The 21,341-nt window shown below is 35.9% G+C and overlaps 1 protein-coding gene across 1 annotated transcript in view; it reads right to left on the reverse strand.

Annotated features, from left to right (window-relative positions):
• Positions 1 to 21,341, reverse strand: part of LOC150084737 (RNA polymerase II-associated protein 1) — a 630,471-nt gene that overhangs the window by 82,423 nt on the left and 526,707 nt on the right. The window contains exons 29-30 of the mRNA XM_090376342.1: positions 12,945 to 13,096; positions 11,195 to 11,330 (exon numbers count right to left, since the gene is read on the reverse strand). Coding sequence (XP_090232468.1) covers positions 11,195 to 11,330; positions 12,945 to 13,096 — 288 coding nt within the window. The remainder of the gene's footprint in view (positions 1 to 11,194; positions 11,331 to 12,944; positions 13,097 to 21,341) is intronic.

Raw genomic sequence — 21,341 nt, forward strand, 5'->3', positions numbered from 1 at the left:
CAGTGTAGTGTATTACAACCCAGTGATGGAATAAAAAATCTTAAAGGATTCACAGATATCAAAAGGTGTCAGTAGTAATTTTTGAATATTAGCTAAGAAAAAACTGTATCTCTCTGTAAATAATAGATTACATTATAGATTACTATGATGGGATTGGCATCATTGGTATTAGAACAGTAAAGAAAGATGTAAAATGTCTTAAGAAAAGGCACTGATATGTCAAACTGTAAGGACGTGATGACAAGTTGCTTTATACTGCCATTAAGAAGTAACAATTCTCTAAAATGGGAACTATATGTTAATTTAAAAGATATTTCTTGGCCAAATGCCTAAGAGTATGAGGGAGTTTACTTATGCAGTAGTAATGCAGACACACATTATTTCTACTACCAAGGTAGTTTTTAATGCATTGTTTTAATTACAGGTAACCCTCATATAACATGGTAGTTAAGTTCCTATAAAATCTTGTGTAGTGCAAAACCTTTACAGGACTAAGAACCAGTACAAAAAGGGGGATTACATTCCAAGAGCTAACAAAAATACACCATTTCATCAAGCCATTGAACTTTGGCTGTTTTCAGTTGAAGAATTTGAATTCAAAAAATAAGATTCTAATTGCTCGGCTAACGTTATGCCTTTCCATATACTTTTTAGTATAAAATTTGATAGTCCAGCAGAATTTTAAACTGTGCTGCATTCTCTTAATTAATTTGATTTGCCTCCAGTGCCATTTCCACCAAATCTGCTTTGCCAGCCTCTTTTTCTACCAGTAATTCTTGAATGTCTTCAGTAATCATATCTTTTTTTTAGGAGCATTGGTGACTAAGGCCGTGTATTGTCCATAAATTGTGTGTTCTGAGTTCCATTTTCGATTTTGCTGGATGAAAAACCCGAGTTTCCGGGAGGAAAAAACATGCTACCCTCGCCTGAGACGAACTAAGTCAGCCACGTTGCAAAAAGAGATCCATAAAAATTCCCCCCCCCATCGTTGATAGGATTTAAACTTAGGTCTTTTCCATGTAATGTGGGAAGGATGGCGATTCTACCAACTGTGCCACAAGGGTTTCAGTAGTCATATCATCAAAACCTTCCCCCTCCTACTGACTTAGCAAGCTCTACTACTGCATTGATTATGTTTTATGCCGGTTCTACCATATTTCCTGAATGAATTGACTCTGGTCATACATTTTTCCAACACGCATTTAATGTTGATTGTTTTACTTCTTTGAGCAATAAAGCTATGCTTCTGATACAGTCCACTATTGAAAAATGTTTCCATGCTTCCATCACTCCAATTTCCCATCAATTCAATTAGGAATCAATTTTTTCCAAAATCCATTGTAACGATTTTCTGATGTAATGAGTTTCAAAGGTAGATATAATGCCTTGATCTAATTAAAGAAGTTGTAATAGGTGGTAGGAACATTACTTTAATATTTGGATCTTTTGGATGGCCTGGAACATTATTCAATAGTAATAAAACTTTCAAATCTAGATTTTTCCACAAGTTCAATAGCACAGAACCTAACACGGGGATTTCTCAATAATTTTTTTTTTTTTGTATAACAATTAGTGAGCCAAAAGTGGGGATTCACATAAAAGAATGGAAACGTTGAAAAATTACATCCAAAACAAAATAGCAGGTTTCCCTCACACAAAAGCAGAAAAATACCACGTTATACGAGGTTTTCCACAATTCTTTAATTGTGATAGAGCAAAACCGTGTTGCAGAAGTACCGTGTTATACAAGGGTTGCCTGTATATCTCATATTGTGAATACCTTTGCAATGAGTTGCCACGGTATTGCACTACCTGAAATAGTATCACTTCACCTATGGAGAAGACTAACGTTACTTATGTTACTCAGCAGATACCACTACCCAGACAGCACTGTTTCGAAGCTTATTGGCATCTCATCAGTGGGCAGGTACCCTGTTGTTGGAATAGTGACAACTCAGTTATGAAGTATAACTCCACAATATGAAAGCTGCTTGATGGTGTGCTTGGTTCAATCTAAAAGTTATTTCTTGGCTAAATGCCTAAGAGTATGAAGGAGCTTACTTATGCATGGGTAATGCACACACATCATTTCTACTACCCATGCATAAGTAAACTCCTTCATACTCTTAGGCATTTAGCCAAGAAATATCTTTTAGATTAAACCATGCACCCAATCAGGCATCTCTCATATTGTGGAGTTATACTTCATAACTGGGTTGTCACTACTGCAACAACAGGGTACCTGCCCACTAACCAATAAGAAGCCAATAAGCTTTTAAACGGTGTCACCTGGGTGGTGGTGTCTGCTGAGAATAAGTAACATTAGTCTTCTCCATAGATGAAGCATTACTTATTTGAGGTAGTGCAATACCATGGAAACTCATTGTGAAGGTATTCACAATATGAGATATAATTAAAACGATGCATCAAAACTACCTTGGTAGTAAAAATGATATGTGTACATTACCCATGCATAAGTAAACTCTCTCATTTTTGGTTTCCCAGTGTTTATGGCACTGCACACTAAATAATTAACATATATGAAAGAGTTTACTTATATGTTAATTATTTAGTGGTATTTAGGGGTATGCCAGTATATTAGAATGTCTAATCATGGGAGATTTGAACTTTTCAAATACTGGTTTCAACTTGTGGATTGGTAGGATGACAGTTTTCTATATCAGAAAGTTAGAGAGGTAACAAGAAAACACTCTTGATCTGATTATTGGCAGTGATTTCATGTATTAAACCTCTTCAAGTTAAGGAACCATCTGATAATGTTAGCAAATGCTAAACAGGAAGGCTCAGTGATGTAATCACAGAAGCTATTAGGTATTTTTACTAAGAGATTTTTTTGCAAAGTTAAAACCTAAAAGGATATCAGATGAATTAATGAGACTAGTGGAAGACAAGAAAATTGCATGAGATGATAATAAATTTTCAGGAGGCACAAAAGCCTACAATAAGTATAAACCAGCCTGCATCTGTACTCAGTCTTGGCAAACATGTATGCTCAGAGTCTTGGTCAGAGTCAGAATCAATAAACTGATATTGACTGATTTATTTAAAGAGGCGTTAGACATGCTAAGGCAGATTACGAGAGGCCTTTGTTCAAAAATGCAAAGAAAATTCAGCAAAGAATTATTTGTTTATGTTAATTCCAGAAGAAAAGGATAAACCCTACAGGACCATTGGATATGAATGCTATAACTATTGATGATTCTGTATAGGTTGTTTACAAAGTGAATATTTTGCACAACTGAAAATTTTTTTAGGGGTGAAGATAGCCGAAGTACACTTAAATGTAATTGGGAGTTAAATGATTTGAGAACTGAAACGATGCTGGAAAAGACACTGTGAACCTAACACTGAATAGATCCCTCTGGGCTGATGGAACCTATCCAATTATATTAGAGGGAGCAGTAAAAGAAGGAGGCAAATATTTAGCTATATTTATGAGAACATACTTGAATTTAGGGGATGACCTTACAGAGTGGAGATATGTATATGTCTCTCCCACTAGCAAGGAAAGGGGGATGGTCTTTTAGTTAGATTTTAGTAAAAGTTTTCATACCATTTCAACATGAATGCACTACTGTACAAATAAAGCAGCATGGTAGAAGTGCATGTTACTGCTTTAGATGAAGGGATGGGTTGAATGGTAGGAAACACAGAGCAGTTATTAATGATTTAGCTAAAATGAATATTGCTAATGCTCTATTAATGATTTAGCTAATGGTTGGAAGTGGGCTCTCTTACTGTTTTCGTTATTTATTAATGACGCTGATGAAGGCACATCAAGTCCAAGTTTGTTGTGATACAAAGGTTGGCATGGTTTTTTTTTTTTTTTTTTTTTTTTATGAAAACCCCAAACACGAAAGGTATCAAAACCTATAGTACTTAGTACCGTGCATGGGTTGAAGGAGAAGTATGGGGGGGGGGGATGCCGGAAACTTTGCTCTAGAGACTAAACATGGGTTTCACCACTTCAAGCCTCCAATAAGCAAAGTGGTGGTATTTCACCGGTTGATGAAAGTCATCTACCACCTTCTACTCCAACAAGACTTAGATAAATTGGTGAGATGTGCTGAATAATGGCAACTGTTTATCATTGCTAAATGTAAACTACTTGTTCTGGGTAATAATAATTCCAGATTAAGATAACATACCAATTGGGTGGTACCAAGCTGCAGCAGAGAAATAAAAAGACAGGAATAATTGTACAGTCTATGATGGGGGGTTGAAAAGTTTTTTGCTTGAGTATGAAAGGGTAGTGGACAGTGTAAAAATTTCTGTACTTAAAATGTATAACAATTAAAATAGTAACCCACCAAGTTTCATGCAGTTTCAATAATGGCCTTTTTTTTAAACACAGGTCCCAAAGTCAACAAAGTTGTGTGAACGAGGAAAGATGGACAAAACCAGTCAACCAATATTTGGAGGGGGGGGGGGGACTAACGTCAAAGGCAATTTATGAGGATATGGTTACAGCATTGTGGGAGGATGCAAATTCCTGTTTTATGATTAAGAAGTGAGCAGGAGAATTTAAACAAAGGAGGGAGAGCCTGATAGATTTTGGTTTTTAGGAGCATTAGCAACTAAGGCCATATTGGGAATATGCGGTGGACATTCCCTGACCTTTTCGCATCCTCCGTATTTGGTGGTGATGGGCTCGAATCCCGGTCTAATCAAGAAGTGTGTGCTATGCACTGCTGCTCCTTCCCACCTGGCTACAGAGGCAGCCAAGCCTGATAGATGATCTATACTATGGAGGACTTGCAATGTCCAACACTCCAGAAGCTGTTGACAGTGTGCACGATCTGGTGATGAGTGACCGACAAGTGGCAGTTCAGTACATTTCCAGCATCTTGCGAATCTCATTTGAATGTGCGTACCACATAATAACAGAGGTTCTTGCTATGGAAAAGGTGTCAGCACAATGCGTCCCAAGTTGTTGACAGAAGATAAAAAATGAACAAGAGGTGCCAAGTCAAGTGAATATTTGCATCATTTTCAGGCAGATTCAGCAAATTTCCTTGCAATGTTTGTGACCACAGATGAGATGTGGATCCATCACTTTCTTGATGGCATCAGTTTTTTGGGATGCTGATGGAGTATTGCTAGTGGATTACCTTAAGAAAGGCCACACAGTCACAGGGGCATATTACACAGGCCTTGTGAGACAACTGCATGAAAACATCAAAGACAAACTGGGGAAAACTCAGTAAAGGGATCTTGTTCCATCAGAACAACATGCCTGCTCACAGGTCTGTCACTGCCATGGCTATAATACATGAGTGTGGCTCTGAAATCTTGGACCATCCCCCCCATATTCACAAGGTCTAGCACCATCAGATTTACATCTATTTCCTAATCTGAAAAAATACCTGGCTGGCAATCATTTTCCCATTGACAGTGATGTTATTGGGGGAACTTTCTATGCAGTTGGAAGCAATGCATTGCAGCATCGGTGGCAAAAGAGTATAGACTACAAAGGTGACTATGCTGAAAAGTTATGTTACCAGATTGCTCAAATAAACTCTTCATACCAAGATCATGGATATTTAAAATACCCCTCACAACACAAATTTCCCTAATTGTTTCAGTGGGCTCCTAGGATAGCTCATGGAGTTCTGTAAATGATATATACAGGAATTTTGCAAACAGGGACAAGTAGGTGACTATTCTATTGTATAAGGTAATGGTTAAGCCAAACCTGGAATAGTGGATACAAGTTTAGAAATCTCATTTTAGGAAGGCAATGCTGCAATATTTTATACAACTGAAATATTGTTTGGTTTTTTTTGTTCTTTTCTGTACTCATTGCAACAGATCTATAGATCTCTGTTTAATTAGTGCAGAGAAGAGCAACAAAGGGTACCCTTACAAAGAAAGTATTAGTATTAGTAATGGAAAAATAATGATGTAATTAAGCAAGCTTAAGCAGCATAAGCCAAAAAAAAAAAAAAAAAAAAAACACTCACAAACACTACTTACTTCACTTTCCCATCCATTCTAATAAGTTGTCTAATCTTTGTTTAAATTTATTCAAATGACCTACTTCCACAACATCAGTATGGAAGTTTATTCCACTAATTAATTACTATCTGGTTGAAATCAAATTTCTGCACATCTGTCCAAATTTAAATTAACATCCCTTACATGTGTGCGCGAGTGTGTGTGTGTGTGTGTGTGTGTGTGTGTGTGTGTGTGTGTGTGTGTGTGTGTGTGTGTGTGTGTGTGTGTGTGTGTGTGTATCATCTGAGAAAGAGTATGGATGCCATCATTATTTAGTGTACTCAATCCACTTAAATCCAACACTTTAATGAAGTCTCCTCACAGGTGTCTAGTTTTAACATGGTGCAATTTTTTATAGAACTAGTCTTTTTTAAAAAAAATGCAGTTTTACGCTACTGACTAATTTGTTGCTCTTTTTTGTACTTGTTACAAAGAAGAGCAACAAATTTATACGCCCTTCCCAAAAAATGAACATTATACTTCTTTTAAAGGACTGTTACTTATTTGTAGTGCAATATACGACCACCTTTTCCTATGACTTTGCATCTTTCTTTACCTGCACTATATAATAAGGATGCAAATCCTATCATAGCTATACTGTATTATTTACAGACATCCTCATCTTCAAAAAGCTACAAGTAGTCCTTTCATCTTGTGAATTTATACTATCCCATGGTTGTTATGTGCTGTATGTGATGTGTTTTGCCTTCTACTGATGACATACCAACAAGCAACAAAAAGGCCAGTGGAAGTGGTACCTCGTGCTAATAACACTACGACTCTTTTTAGAGAAGTATTACTTATTAATAGTGCAACATGATGCAATTCATTTGTGATAGCCTTACAATTTTACAATTATTGTCTTTTTTATAAGACCTTGTATCATTCTTTACTTATGCTACAAGGTATGTCACAAAATTAAAGTGACTGAGTTTATGAAATGCGACATTCATAATGTAGGTTGAAACTCCCCCCCACCACATGAGAATAGTTATGTCTGATTGCATTCAGCATGTGTCAAGTCATCATGAAGCAAGCAATCACGTTGTTGCCTACAAAATGAAAAATGGAGCAGAAGAATATTGAGCAATGTTACGGCATCAAATTTTGCATTAAACTTAATGAAATCACGACAAGAAACATGCAAAAAGTTGAAAAGAACTTATGGAGATCAAGTTTTGTCTTGAGCCCAAGTTTTCCAGTGATATAAGGCCTTCTTGAAAGAATGCAAACTGTTAAAGATGAACCATGTGCAGGGGAATCTGTCTTCTTGGCAACAACAAAGGAAAATGTGGAGAGAGAGAGAGAGAGAGAGAGAGAGAGAGATGTTGTTGTTGTTGTTTGGTTTTTAGGAGCATTAGCAACTAAGGCCATATTGCTCCAGGATATGCGGTGGTCATTCCTTAACCTTTCCGCATCCTCCGTATTTGGTGGTGACGGGCTCGAACCCCGGTCTAATCAAGAAGCGTGTGCTACGCACTGCTGCTCCTTCCCACCTGGCTACGGAGGCGCCTCAGAGAGAGAGAGAGAGAGAGAGAGAGAGAGAGAGAGAGAGAGAGAGAGAGAGATTGTGTCTGACTGATGGTTGATCATGAGATTGATGGTAGATGAGCTGAACACAAGTCACCGAGCTAGCCATGACATTTTAACAGAGGGTTTGGGCATGCACAAAATTTGTGCCAAAAAATCTCACTGAAGAACAGAAGCAAAACTGAAAGAACATCTGCCTTGATCTTTCTTGACTGTGTTGAAACCAAACCAGGGTTGCTTTAGCATGTAATAACAGATGAAAAAACATGGATTTTTGAGTCAATCCAGAAACAAAAAGTTTGAGGGAAGTATAGCACTCCACAAATTTGCCATGCCCGAAAGAGAGCATGAATGGGGAAATTCAGAATCAAATCGTTGTCCAACTGTTTTTTCGATCAGTATGGAGTGGTGCACAAAGAGTTCATGCCTCAAGGTAAAACTGTCAACCAAACTTTCTACCAAGAAGGCTTTGAATTGCTATGGAAAAGGATTCTGCACATTTGACCTGAAGAGGCCAAAAACTGGAATTTGCATCATGACAATGCATCATGCCAATGTGCAATGTCTGTTACGCAGTTTCTGACCTCTAAAAACATGCCAGCTCCTACAATGTATTCTCTGGATCCATTACCATAACCTTTTCTTTTCCAAAGATCAAGAATTCCTTAAAAGGATTTTGGAATGATCCAAAATGATGTTGTAAATAAGAGTCATCTGTGAAGCACTTTGCAGAAGAAGACTTCCAGCAGTACTTCCAGGGATGGAAGGATGACTGGAGGCAACAATTACTGGAGCTATCTTGATTTGGTTGTTAAAATTTTACAATAAAATTTAATATCAGTCTCATTAATTTGTGAAAGACCTTGTATATAAAATTATGCAAATCCTATCACAGACATACTAGGTAAAAGGGTTTCCTCCAAGTTTTCTTGGAGGAGACCTGTTATTTACTCAATTTTGTGTTGATAACAGATACTCAAAGTTGGATCCAAAATTTCAACAAGAATGAAACAATATTTATTCAGCCTTCTTTTGGGTAGAGGTTTAAGCCTTTTGCAATTTCTACTTCAGTGAATTAATAAACCATTTAAAACTGAATAATGTTTTATGCATTTATTTTTTAATCATGATTGCAGACATGAAAGGTTGCCAAATGTATAGTTTTATAGTACTGTGGGAGACCTGGAGTTGAGAAAAAATCATATGGAGCATATGATTTTTAAAAAAAACTTGAGTAGAAATTACATATATATATATTACACAGATATGTAATATACATAGGTATATTATATAGATATGTTCATCCTACATAATGCCTTTGTCTTTTCCACAGTATTGCATATAAATGATCCACAGGGATGCACATAAGTTATCATGTGACACAGAAGCCTATGGTAGATTTAGCTAGTTTGTAATCAAGTCACAAAGGAAGTTAGGAAAGCCACGGCAGATTACGAGAAATCACTGGCAAAGAAAAGCACCAAAGACTTCTTTACTTATGTAAACACTAGATGGAAGAGCATGAACCATATTCGCCAACTTGATGTCGATTGTTCAACTATCAACTGTTGATGATCCTGCTGAATATGTATTTTGCATCTATATTCACACATGAGGAATTCTTGGAATTTTGATAAATCCAGAAGTTTATCAAACTCTAACAGGGACCTAAGTGATTTTGTAATAACTGACAGTAAAGTGAAAGAGAAATTGTTGAAGTTAAACGTAAAAAAGCACCTCAGGTGGATGGGATCTATCCAGTTATATTAAGTGAGGCAGTGAAGGAAATAAGCAAACCCATAGCCATAATTATCAGAGCATCCATGGATTAAGAGGAAGTCCCGGCAGATTGGAGATGTTTGAATGTATCCTCAATTCACAAAGGGGGATCAAAGGTAACACAAGCAATTACAGACCTGTCAGCTTAATTCCTGTTTCAGTGAAAATAATGGAGTCACTGGTTAAAGAAGTGATGCAGGACCAACTAGACAGAAGTGCAGTTATACTTTAGACACAACATGGGTGTGTGAAGGGATATACTTGTCTGACCAATGTGATTGTACACTTTGATGCACTGACCAAGGAACTGGATGCAAAAAATAATTTTGATATCATGTGCTTGGATTTCAGGAAAGCCTTTGATACTATTGCACATAAAATACTGCTGTACAAAGTGGAGCAGTGTGGCATTAAGGGCAAATTATTCTATGGATAAAGAGATGGTTGAGTGGAAGACAGAGTAGTTATCAATGGAAACTGCTCTTTGTGGATTAATGTTATTAGTGGAGTTCCTCAGGTTCAGTGCTGGGTTCATTATTATTTTTTTTGCAGATGATACAAAGGTTGGCAGGGTGGTTTATGACAGTCATCAGGGTGAGCTACTGCAACAAAAAATTCTATGAAAATTGGGTCGATGGGCTGAGAAATGGCAGTTGAAGTTTAACATTGACAAATGCAAGGTACTGCACATGAGTAGCAGTAACCACAGACTAATGTACCAGGTGGAAATAACACTCAGGGTTGTGGAAAATGAAAAAGATCTGCGGCCAACTGTGCAGTCATATATGAAGTTTTGTAAGAAATGCAGACAGGCTGCCAAGACAGCTCATGGGGATTTGTCAATGATATACAGGAATTTTGCTAGTAAGGATAAGGAATGATTTTTCCACTGTATAAAGCATTAGTCAGGTCACATTTTAGGAAGGATGTAGAGCTGCTGGAATGGGTACAGAGGAGGGCAATGAGATTGGTGAGGGGAACAAAAGGATACCCTTACCAAGAAAGGTTTCAGTTCTGCAAATTGCAGCATCTGGAGACTAGGCACCTGTGAAGTTATACAATTGAGGTGTTTAAGGCTTTGAATGGATTGAAAAAGCTCATTGCTGATGATGGGATTCTTCCTCTTGTCAGACTACACACATGAGGAGGCATAAATTGAAACAGAGGAAGGATGGTTGCAGAATAGATGTGCAGAAGTCTGCCTTTAGCCGCAGGTGGTTGATTGCTGGAACAAACTTAAATCTGTGTTGTGGAAATGGATAGCTAGCTCAAATAAACTCAAGGAAGAACTAGACCAACTATTGGAGGTAATAGATAGGTGAAATGGAAAGGTTTTTTTTTTTTTTTTTTTTGGCCGATGCTGTATAAACTTATTTTCTTGCATCATTTGCCAGGTACTAATAGTAATACTAATATCAGAGTTCCATATATTTATAAAAAGGTAGTAAAATTACCTAGCTATAAAGGAAAAAAACTGAGAAGAAGGAAAACCATAAATAATCCATTTGGTAGCATGCACTTATGCATTTATTTTTTAATCATGATTGCAGACATAAAAGAATGTCAAATGTATAGTTTTATAGTATTGTGGGAGGCTTAGAGTTGAGAATAAATAAGAAACTGCTAACACAGGACTTGAATACGGCAGATTGTAATTTTAAAAAAATGTACAGGAAGATAAGTCACTGCAAAGAATGGAAATAGAGGGACTACATGAAGAGGATGTAAAATTAGCTGACTTGGAGTTGAAATATGGATGGATGGATGGATGGTAAATAGTTTTTACATGGTTTCTAACTGGTATGAAAGCATTTAAATATTACATTCTTATGCTTTTTAATGATTAAAAGAATTAATATATACTCACAACTCATGGAATGACATAATTCCTTGTAATTTCACATTATCAAGGTCCATACTTTCACTTCTTGTTGCGACGAACATATTCTTCATGCATATATGCATATAATTTTGAATGGTTTTATGTAAAAATAAATCATTACCTGTAAAAATATATAAACACTGGAGATATGATTATTTACATCAGGGAAATAACAAGTATACACACCAGTTACTGTCACACTATTTAAATGTTATAAAAATTAGCATTTATTATAACAAATGAAAAAATAATAAAATCAAATGGTCTAGATTCTCATTCTCGTTCTTAATTCAGCCCAATTAGTCCTATATATTGCAAGGATGCACATGCTATTGCTGCACCAACCAATCAAAAAAAAAAAATAAATAATAATAATAAAAATAAATAAATAAGAAATAAAAAATAGTAAACAAATCAATAAATAAGAAATAAAAAATAGTAAACAAATAAAAAAATATATAAAGAAAGATAAAGAATTATTTAAAAAAAAAGATAAGAAAATAGACAAATTTATGTGCTTTCTTCCTCATATAGGTAACTATGTGGTTAATCTTTGAATTTCTCCAAACTGTCAGCATCTGCTGCTATGGAGGTAACTTTTCCCGATAATCTATAACTCACTCCTAAAGGAGTTCTTTATATAAAGTCAGTTGGAGAAGTAATATTTATTCGATAATTAATTCCATTATGTGATATGCCATATTTTATGACATATCACCATGTGATCATGTATAACAGATATGTGACATGCCTTTCCATAGCATTTCTTAAACTGAAAATGCCCCAACATGCAGATGCAAAAAGCCTGATATTTCCAATATATATTGAATCTTTTTTCTTTTTTTTTTTAAATCCAACAATTAATGTGTACCTCCAACTGTTTGAGCACTAGAATTCTTATGTGGGGGGGGCATGTTCACTGGGATTCCCCCAATACTATCAAGTATTTTATACTGGGAGAATACCCAGTATAAAATACTTGATAGTATTCTATTTGAATAAAATACTTGATAGTATTTTATTCAAATTGTTGGTTATTAAAACATTGTTAAAGGCAATGCAATAGAATATAGGCATAAATGAAAATACAGAAGGCAGAGGTATCATTTCCTATCAAGAGGCCACAGGGTAAGACAGTGAATAACAGGTTTTGGAGGAGTTTCTCAGCATTCCACAGAACTCTAGCCATGCCAAAGTTGAACATCAACTAGGACAGCAAGCATTTTGACATGGGATCTTGGAATAGTTGGTTGTTACTGTCTAGCAAAAAAAAAAAAAAAAAAAAAAAAAAGGCCAAAATTGCCAAAGAATCACTACAACAGTCTAGTTAGAGTACACCAGCCGTAACAGTCAACACACATGCTGTACACAAAGCAGTGTATCTGCAGGGATTTCATGGAAGAAATTCTGCTCAAAAACCTTTCATCACAAAAGCTATCTACAGCAGTGGGTACACTGTTGTCATTCTCTAAGTAACTGGCCTATGAGAGAGAGAAATAAGATTCTCTGGAGTGACACTTCTTGATATATAATGTATTCATCAAATGAAAGAATTTGGGTGTCGTGTCAACTTAGAAAACATTTTTAAAGGATTGCACCATTCCAACTGCGAAACATAGTGATTTGCACTGCAGGTTTTGGTAGATAACACCTTCAAGAAGAAACAGCTTATTTTTTTAAATTAAATGATTCTGATTATATATATAATGTATATTACATAATTAAAAAAACTTACCAGCTAAGAAGACACTGCATAAATGGCAGAACTGGACAGCAGGAGAAAGTGACATCAATACATGAGGTCTGCATACACGTAAAAGATAAAACCATTGCAAACATTTTGTTACCAGAGATATCACCTCAGTAGAGGATTCTTCAGGCAACCCTCTAAAAAAAAAAAAAAAAAAAAGACTTATTTGAATAAGTCTTCAAAAATAGGACAAAAATCATATTAACGTCCAGCAGATTATTTATTTTTTAACACTTTAGATGCTTGATAAAATACTTCAAACACTACTTTGCAACTCCAGCTATGATGTTTGTTGCTACTTCATGCAACAATAGTATAAAAATGATTCATTTGTGAATCCACACATATTGTAGGAATATCAGAAACATGGTGCCACTCAGACATAAATGATGTGGAATTTAAATATGGTGAATACAATGGGTACAGAAAGGACAGAAGTTAGGCTCTCCATTAAGAAGCACTGAGAATCCAATGTAGTGCACCTAGTTGATGTGGGTGGACAGTGAAATGTTGAGTTGGGTTGGTTTGCCATAAGCACTGGGAAAGTAAAAATGAGAATAGGCGTATATATTATAATCCAAATGACTGTGATGATTATAATGATGATTATAATAACAACTATACAGACAAATAGAGCGAGACAATAAATCAGAATGTCTTACAATAGAGGAGTTTAACTTTCTAGACATCGATCGAAACTTGTAGATTGGTCAAACATCTGGTGATGTATGGGCTTGGCACTCCCAGGATATCCTGAGCTGGATGTCATCATTTTTCTCTTCTTGATGATTTCCTTCTACTTTTGACACTCTCTCTCTCTCTCTCTCTCTCTCTCTCTCTCTCTCTCTCTCTCTCTCTCTCTCTCAGGGTAACTTGGGAATTTTTTTTTGGCTGGTGCAGCATAAGCCTCAGGCTTCCTTGCACCATATAGCTAATAATAATAACAGAAGCAGAAATTTTGAAATTTCAGGATTATTTGGATGGCTGTTTTTCTACACTAGAATATTACAGAAGTAACTAGAGAAAGCGATACTCTTGGTCTGATTATTGGCAGTGGCTCTTCAAGAATTAAGAATCTCCAAATAAAGGAACCACTAAGTGGTAGTGATTATAGTGTATTGATGTGTGATTTATTCAAATACATAACTACTTATATAACTAAATACAACAAAGAAGAAAGCTAATGTGATCAGACCTTTGTGCATTGGGTGGGAAATTCTTAGATAATCCAGCTGACATTGCAGATGACTTGAATACATACTTTGCATTGGCTGATAAAAGATCCTTAATGGTGAGAAGAGGCTGTGCAAGTGAGGCAGAGCCATATGAAATTAGCGATTTCGTAATTACAGATGACTGTTTATCAGGAAAAACTTGTAAGACTCCTGGAGTTTATGGCATATACCTGGTAGTTTAGAGGAAGGCTGCCAGGGAGTGTATTGAACCACTGAAGTTAATTCTTAGGACATCTTTGGATGCAGGGAAGATTCCTTTGGATTGGAGCTGTGCCAATGTACTGCCAATACATAAGGGCAGTTCTAAGAGTGAAATGGTAACTAGACCAGTTAGTCTGACTTCACTGGTAGGAAAAATTTTAGAAGCAATGATTAAGAGTGCAATTCAGGGACATTTAGATAGATATGGCATTCTGAAGGACACACTATGGTTTTGTTAAGGAAAAATCATGTTTAACTAACTTCGGCTATTGACACAGTTACTCTTAAGCTGGATGTAGGGAACAATTCTGACATAATTTATTTGGATTTTAGCAACCATTTGACTCAGTCCCTCATGAGAGGTTACTGTATAAGCTTGAACAGATTGGGAATTACTGGTAAGCTTCTAAGATGGATTGCTGGAGGGCAGAAGGCAAAGGGTTGTGATTAATGGATATTCTTCAGATTGGTGTAATGTCGGGAGTGGTATCCCTCAAGGATCAGTTCTTGGACCACTGTTGTTTCTCATTTTCATAAAGGACATCGATGAAGGGATAGAAGACGTGATGTCAAAGTTTGTAGATGACGTAAAGATTGGTAGACTAATTAATGATTAGTGCCAAGCAGCACTACTTCACGAATGGTCAGAAAAGGGGCAGCTAAGTTTTAATGTGCAAAATGCAAAGTCTTACATCTGGGGAAGAGTAACCCTAAAATATATTATACACTTGGTGGAGTTGAATTAAAAATGTAGAGGAAGAAAGGGATCTGGGAATTATGATACTGGCAGATATGAATTTTTCTGTACGGTGTAAACAGGCATCCAGAAAAGCCTATGGTATCCTATCATTGATTTATCGAACATTTATTGATGATTTATACAGTTGGACGATGAGGTCATAGTACAACTGTATTAAGGAAATTGTAAGACCACATTTGGAATACTGTGTTCAAGTGTGGAGACCTCATCAAAAAAAAAAAAAAAAAAAGTCATTGAGCTTCTTGAAAGGGTCCAAAGATGGGAAACTTGCATGGTGAGATCAGCAAAAGGGTGACCACATGAGGAAAGACTCCAATATTGTGGGCTGCAGAGCTTGGCAACCAGGCACCTCGGAACTGAACTGATCGAGGTTATAAGGCACTGAGAGGGATTAGTAAAATGAATGAAGGTAAGGTGGAATTTTCACTGCTATAAAGAATTCCAGAACTAGGGGCCATAAATTCAAATTACAGGCGTTAAGGTTTAGATTAGAATGTAGGAAGTTTACTTTTAGCCAGTGAGCCGTTGATTGCTGGAACAAGTTGCCCTCACAGGTAGTGAGGCTGACAGTTTGAATAAATTTGTATTTTCTTATCTAATAGATGGTGTTTTTTTTTTTTTGCCAGTGCAGAAAAAACCTGTGGCTTCCTTGCACTACATGAAGTCTTTCCTCATAATTGGAAATGAAAACAACATGGTAAATACTATTAGTATTACTTGATGACATTACAACCTTTCTTTTCTGAATAACCCAGAATAACTCATGGGGGCAAAACCTACTACGTCTGCCTGAGATTGGCTAATTACAGCCCTAATTAAAGAGACCTTTAAGAAATTCCTCCAGTCTTAATGGGATCTGAACCCAAATCTCTCCAAATGAGTGACAGGTACAAAAACCACTATTCTATCATGGAGGACATGGTATTAATACTGCCAAGTGTGAAGGAAAGAGAATTTTCTTTCAGAAAGGTGCCTATATTGGTTTAAGAGTTTTTAAATTATTTTCAGGGGGACCAACTGATGATGTTACCAACTGCAAATTCTATATTGGAAGTATTCAGGGAAGTAATCATAGAGGCCACTAAGCTTTTCATAAAAAACCAAGAGATATTCAGGCTTAGACTCAACAGATGTGACTGATGGGACTAGTGATAGAGGGAAAAAAAATGTATGGGATGATTATAAATTATCACTTCATGCATACAATCAACAATAAGTAGAATTGTTTGCAATGAAGTCACTAAAGGGAGTAATCAAGCTAAGACTAATTATGAGAAGCCTTTGGCTAAAAATGCAAAGAAATATAACAAAGAATTCATTGCTTATGTTATTCTAGAAGGAAAGGGATGAACTACTTTGCCCCACTAGGTATAAACTGCGCAGCTATTGATGATCCTGTTCATGATCTGCCAATAGCTAAATAAACATTTTTCATCTACAATCACACATGAAGAGGTTTTAGGGATGGGAATACCAGAAATATAATCAAGTTAAAACTGGGAACTCAAGTTGGCTCTAGCATATTAACTGAAGGAGAATAAGATAAAGTGTCCAGTAGACAAAACTTTTGTTTATAATTTTTAAATCTTATTTCAGTAATTTTATGAAATTAATTTCTACAACACTTTGTAAATTTAATTCTTAACTTTTCTAAAGTATTTCAGCTAAGTTAAATTCTCTGGTAATTTTGGTAGCTTAATTTTAATTTCACTAGTGGATAAAGTTTTGGTAATGCTTTGTTAATTTAAATTCTGTAATATATTGTAAATTTAAATTTTGAAAATTTTCTTAAGTTCAAATTTTACGTAAATAATGGTTGTTACCAGATCCATTTTCAATACATTGTTGAAGGACATCATGACTGAGATGAAAATGCCTGCAGGCATATCTGGTGTGAGCCACGAGTTTTTTGCTTGTATAGGCCTCTGGCATGTATTCTAAGGTATGTATTCTGGCATGTATTCCTAGCAGACAAACCAAGCTCAACTGATAATTCTTTTCTTTCCACCTGATGTAAGGAGTGTACCAATCTCAAATTAAAACTTGGTGCATTACTAGAAGAATTTGAGTCACTGAAGAAATGAGTGCTTGCCCTAAAAAAAAATGTAACTGGAATCTTGTCAGTTTCCTCTAATCCAGTGATGCACCTCTGATTTGGATCCCAAAACAGAATAGTCAAGTGCTTACTGCTCTGTTGAAGGAGATTTAGTTTTATTGGGAGACTCTACTGTCAGGGAAATGGATAACATTTTTTGTAATAAGATAGGTGGACCAGAACTAGGGTGTGTTTACCAGTAGCAACAATTGACGATGTTACTAATAGGCTGTCAGATTTTAAGGGCAGTAAAGAGAGCATCATTATTCATGCAGAGACTAAAGGTATTAAATGAACATAACCTAACAATTTTTTGGATAACTATAGGACCATGCTGAAAAAAATGCTGTGAGTTAGGTTAGAATGTGTGTGTGTATGTGTCTGCAGTTTTGCCCAGACACATTAGGAGGATCATATGCCAAAAGCCTGGTGCTGATGATATGGGTCAAAGTAATGCTTGCACACATCTCAAGTATTCTTGTTTGCTACTGCAACAGATGATGGCAAGATGTTTTGAGGGTGGAAACGTTTGAAGTGAGCAGGAAGAGAAAGCTAGGGAAACAGAATAAATATAAATAATAATAAATAATTTATTTATTTATTAAGAAACCTAAATAATTTCATAAGTAAACTATATATACTTATGAATAAGTAAAGGATAAGTAAACTATATAAGAATATTTAGTCTTAACTGTGTCTACAGTAATGTCAGCAATGTTGTCAATAAAATGGGTGAATTTGAACTCCTGATTAGGGCAACTAATGCTAACATAATAGGAATAACAGAAACGTGGTGCCATCCAGAAATTGGGAATGATAAGCTTCGCTAAGGCATGTATGATGTATTCAGGAAATATAGGGAAGTCAGCACGTGTAGTTATGCTTGTTATTAAAAGCAGCCTGAGCATGAAAAGAGCTTTTTCTTTGTCAGAAGTTAAGCCTGCATACATAGAATGTGTGTGTGTTGTTAGTTGGAAGCAAAGGTATAATGAGAGTGGGAGTAATCTACAGATGAGAGGATCGTGAAGAGTATGACAAAGGTCTCTACATGCAGACGGAATGGGCAAGCAAGCATGAATATTTTATTATCAGTAACTTTAAACTGCTCCTAATTGATTTGAATAAGTGGGGGGGGAGGAAACTCACCACGGGGAACCAATTTTTAAATAAACCAGATGATTATTATTTGTACCAGCATGCTAGAGAAAATACTAGGAGTAAGAATATTCAGCCCTATGATGACATCATCAGCTCTATGACATCATAGGACTTACAGTACAGGAACCATTGGCAGGTAGTCATCACATAGTTATTAGTTAAAAGATGAAGAAAGCTAGTTAAAGATAAAGGCATGGGTTTAATTTCAGAAAAGGGGACTATGATACATGACCTATATGGATTGAGCAGATTGCAGATGGACAGCAAAATATAATAGAATTATGGAATACCTTTAAAGCAATAATCACAGAAGTCAGAATACATATATACAATTAACCCAGCAGCAGTGGTGTAACACCAGTAAACAATGAGCCTGCATTAACTGCTGGTTAGTGATAAAAAGCTACGATTTTCTGTATCTTTCTAAATACAGATAAATTTTTACTGGATATGAATTAAATTGAATTGTTTAAAATTTTTTAATTATTTTTTATCATTTTCCTAGATTTATACCTTTTTTTTTGCACCAAGCAGGTACAGTGCCACTATACTTGTTACTGCTTTCTACTGGCAATAACATATCTCACTATTTATGCTATGAAAGATTTCCCATGTTTTTTGCTGGATATTTGTATTATTTTCAGTATAGCTTTAAAAGTGCCTTGAACTGATACATTGATGTTTATGTGAAAGAATGATTTTGCAACATATGAATTACTCTCGAGGTGATTTTTAGCATTAGTATTAGTAGAGGCATATGATGCAAGAAAACAAGCTTATGCAGCATCAGCCAGAAAAAAAAAAAAAAACCCTTCCACTTCACTCCTCCGTTCATTCGAAATACCTGTCCAGCTGAGCCTTAAATTTATTTAGGCTATCAACTTCCACAACAAAGGATGGAAGTCTGTTCCACCAACCAACTACCCACTGGTTAAAGGCAAATTTCCGCACATCTGTCTTTCCTCAATTTGAATTTATGCCCTCTCAGGTGATTATTCTGAACAAGAGGCAGAATCCCATCAGCATTGAGCATGCTCAAACCATTCAACACCACTATCAGATCACTTCGCTGGTGTCTAGTCTCCAGACACTGTAATTTGCAAAACTTAAGCCTTTCTTCATAAGAGCAACCCTTTGTTCCATTCACTAATTGTTGCCCTTCTCTGTACTCGTTCCAGCAACTCTACATCCTTCTAGAAATGAGGCCTCCAGACCTGTATACAGTACTCAAGGTGTGGCCTGACCATTGCCTTATACAAGGGAACAATCACCTCCTTATCCCTGCTAAAAAAATTCCTGTATATCATTGATAAGACACCATGAGATACTCTTGCAGCCCGTCTGCACTGCTCAGAGGACTTCATATCTGCTTGCACAATTACCCCCAGGTTTTTTGTGCAATACAACTTTTTGTTTTACAGTGTGTTGATATTTTATCATGTTTGCTTGTTATTTCTGTCAGATGGCTAAATATTTTTCTATTGTGAGTTAGATACTGTGTTTTCTTCTGTCCTTTGTTGTCGTCGTTATTATTATTATTTATGTATTTGATCTCTTCAATCAGTATAGGAGTATACTTGGAGCATTAAGCCTAAAAGGCTTCTAGTTATTCAAATAACAATCATAAATTAGACAGGGATGGCTTTACAAAGTAAAGCAGACTCTATCTAATTTATGACTGTTTTCCAGAAATTAATAAATAGAAAATTAACCTTTTAGCAAGGCCATTCGTTTGGAAGTAATTCAATACTGGTGCTACTTGTTGCATAGGCAGAGTTTATTCTGTTATGAGCATAAAGAATAGTACAATAAACTGTCTATAGCAAATAAACAAATATTGCATAGACATCAATAGTCTTATGCAAGGTGTTTTGAAAGATTAGTTATTATTTTTATTATTCATAGTGTTTAAGGCTCTACATGGATTGAGTAAACTAAATGCTGATCAAATCCTTACTCTTTCCAGCTGAAAGGAAAAAAAAAAAATGTTTTCAGTCAGAGATAAATTAATTGTTGGAAAAAACTTCCATCTGGTGTTGTGGAAGTAAGTAGTGTGAATAAATTTCAGGAAGAATTAAACAAATTATTTAGAAGGGACGGACAGACGAGGTGGGAATTGTTTTTGACTGATGCTGTATAAGCTTGCTTCTCTGTACTATTCGCCACTATTACCCACTACAGCTATCCATTACATGCTGGGTGCCTCCGCAGCCAGGTGGGAAGGAGCAGCAGTGCGTAGCACACCTTCTTGATTAGACCGGGGTTCGAGCCCGTCACAACCAAATACGGAGGATGCGGAAAGGTCATGGAATGACCACCGCATATTCCAGGAAAAATATGGCCTCGGCTGCTAATGCTTCTAAAAACCAAATAACAAACAACAAACCATTACATGCTACTAATACTAATACATTTTTTCAATGAAATTTGTCCAAAGAGGTGTATAAATTCCCACTCTCATACAGTGTGTATGCATGCATTAAACACAAATGGATCCTGCCAATCTGATTTATGCAGCAGAAGTTCATGTGGAATAATAGCCAGTTCTGGAAGAGGACATGATATAGCAAAATGGATGTCTCTGTGTGTGTTCGATGTAAAGAGTGTGAGGATATTAGGGGTCAACTCTGCATTCTGATGGGCATTTATGATCTATATTTATGAATGACATTAAAATAATTTTTTTTATCTACTTCCTTTGTGACTACCTCACAGTACATTATTACATTGGTAAGGTGCAACATCTCATTAATAATAACACCCCTTAATAAATTTATGCTGTGATTTCTGTATATCTGATTTTCTTTATGCATCTAAGCCTGTGTTCTTTTCTATATTTATGTAATTTTACTTATTAAATATAATACAGAACATCTGAACTTGAGCAGTGCAAAGTTGTCTGAAATTAAATACTTTTTAAGACTTGTCCTCCT

The sequence above is a fragment of the Mastigoproctus giganteus genome, chromosome 6 (assembly GCF_048544385.1).
Source record: "Mastigoproctus giganteus isolate SK-2022 chromosome 6, ASM4854438v1, whole genome shotgun sequence".
Lineage (NCBI taxonomy): Eukaryota > Metazoa > Arthropoda > Arachnida > Uropygi > Thelyphonidae > Mastigoproctus > Mastigoproctus giganteus.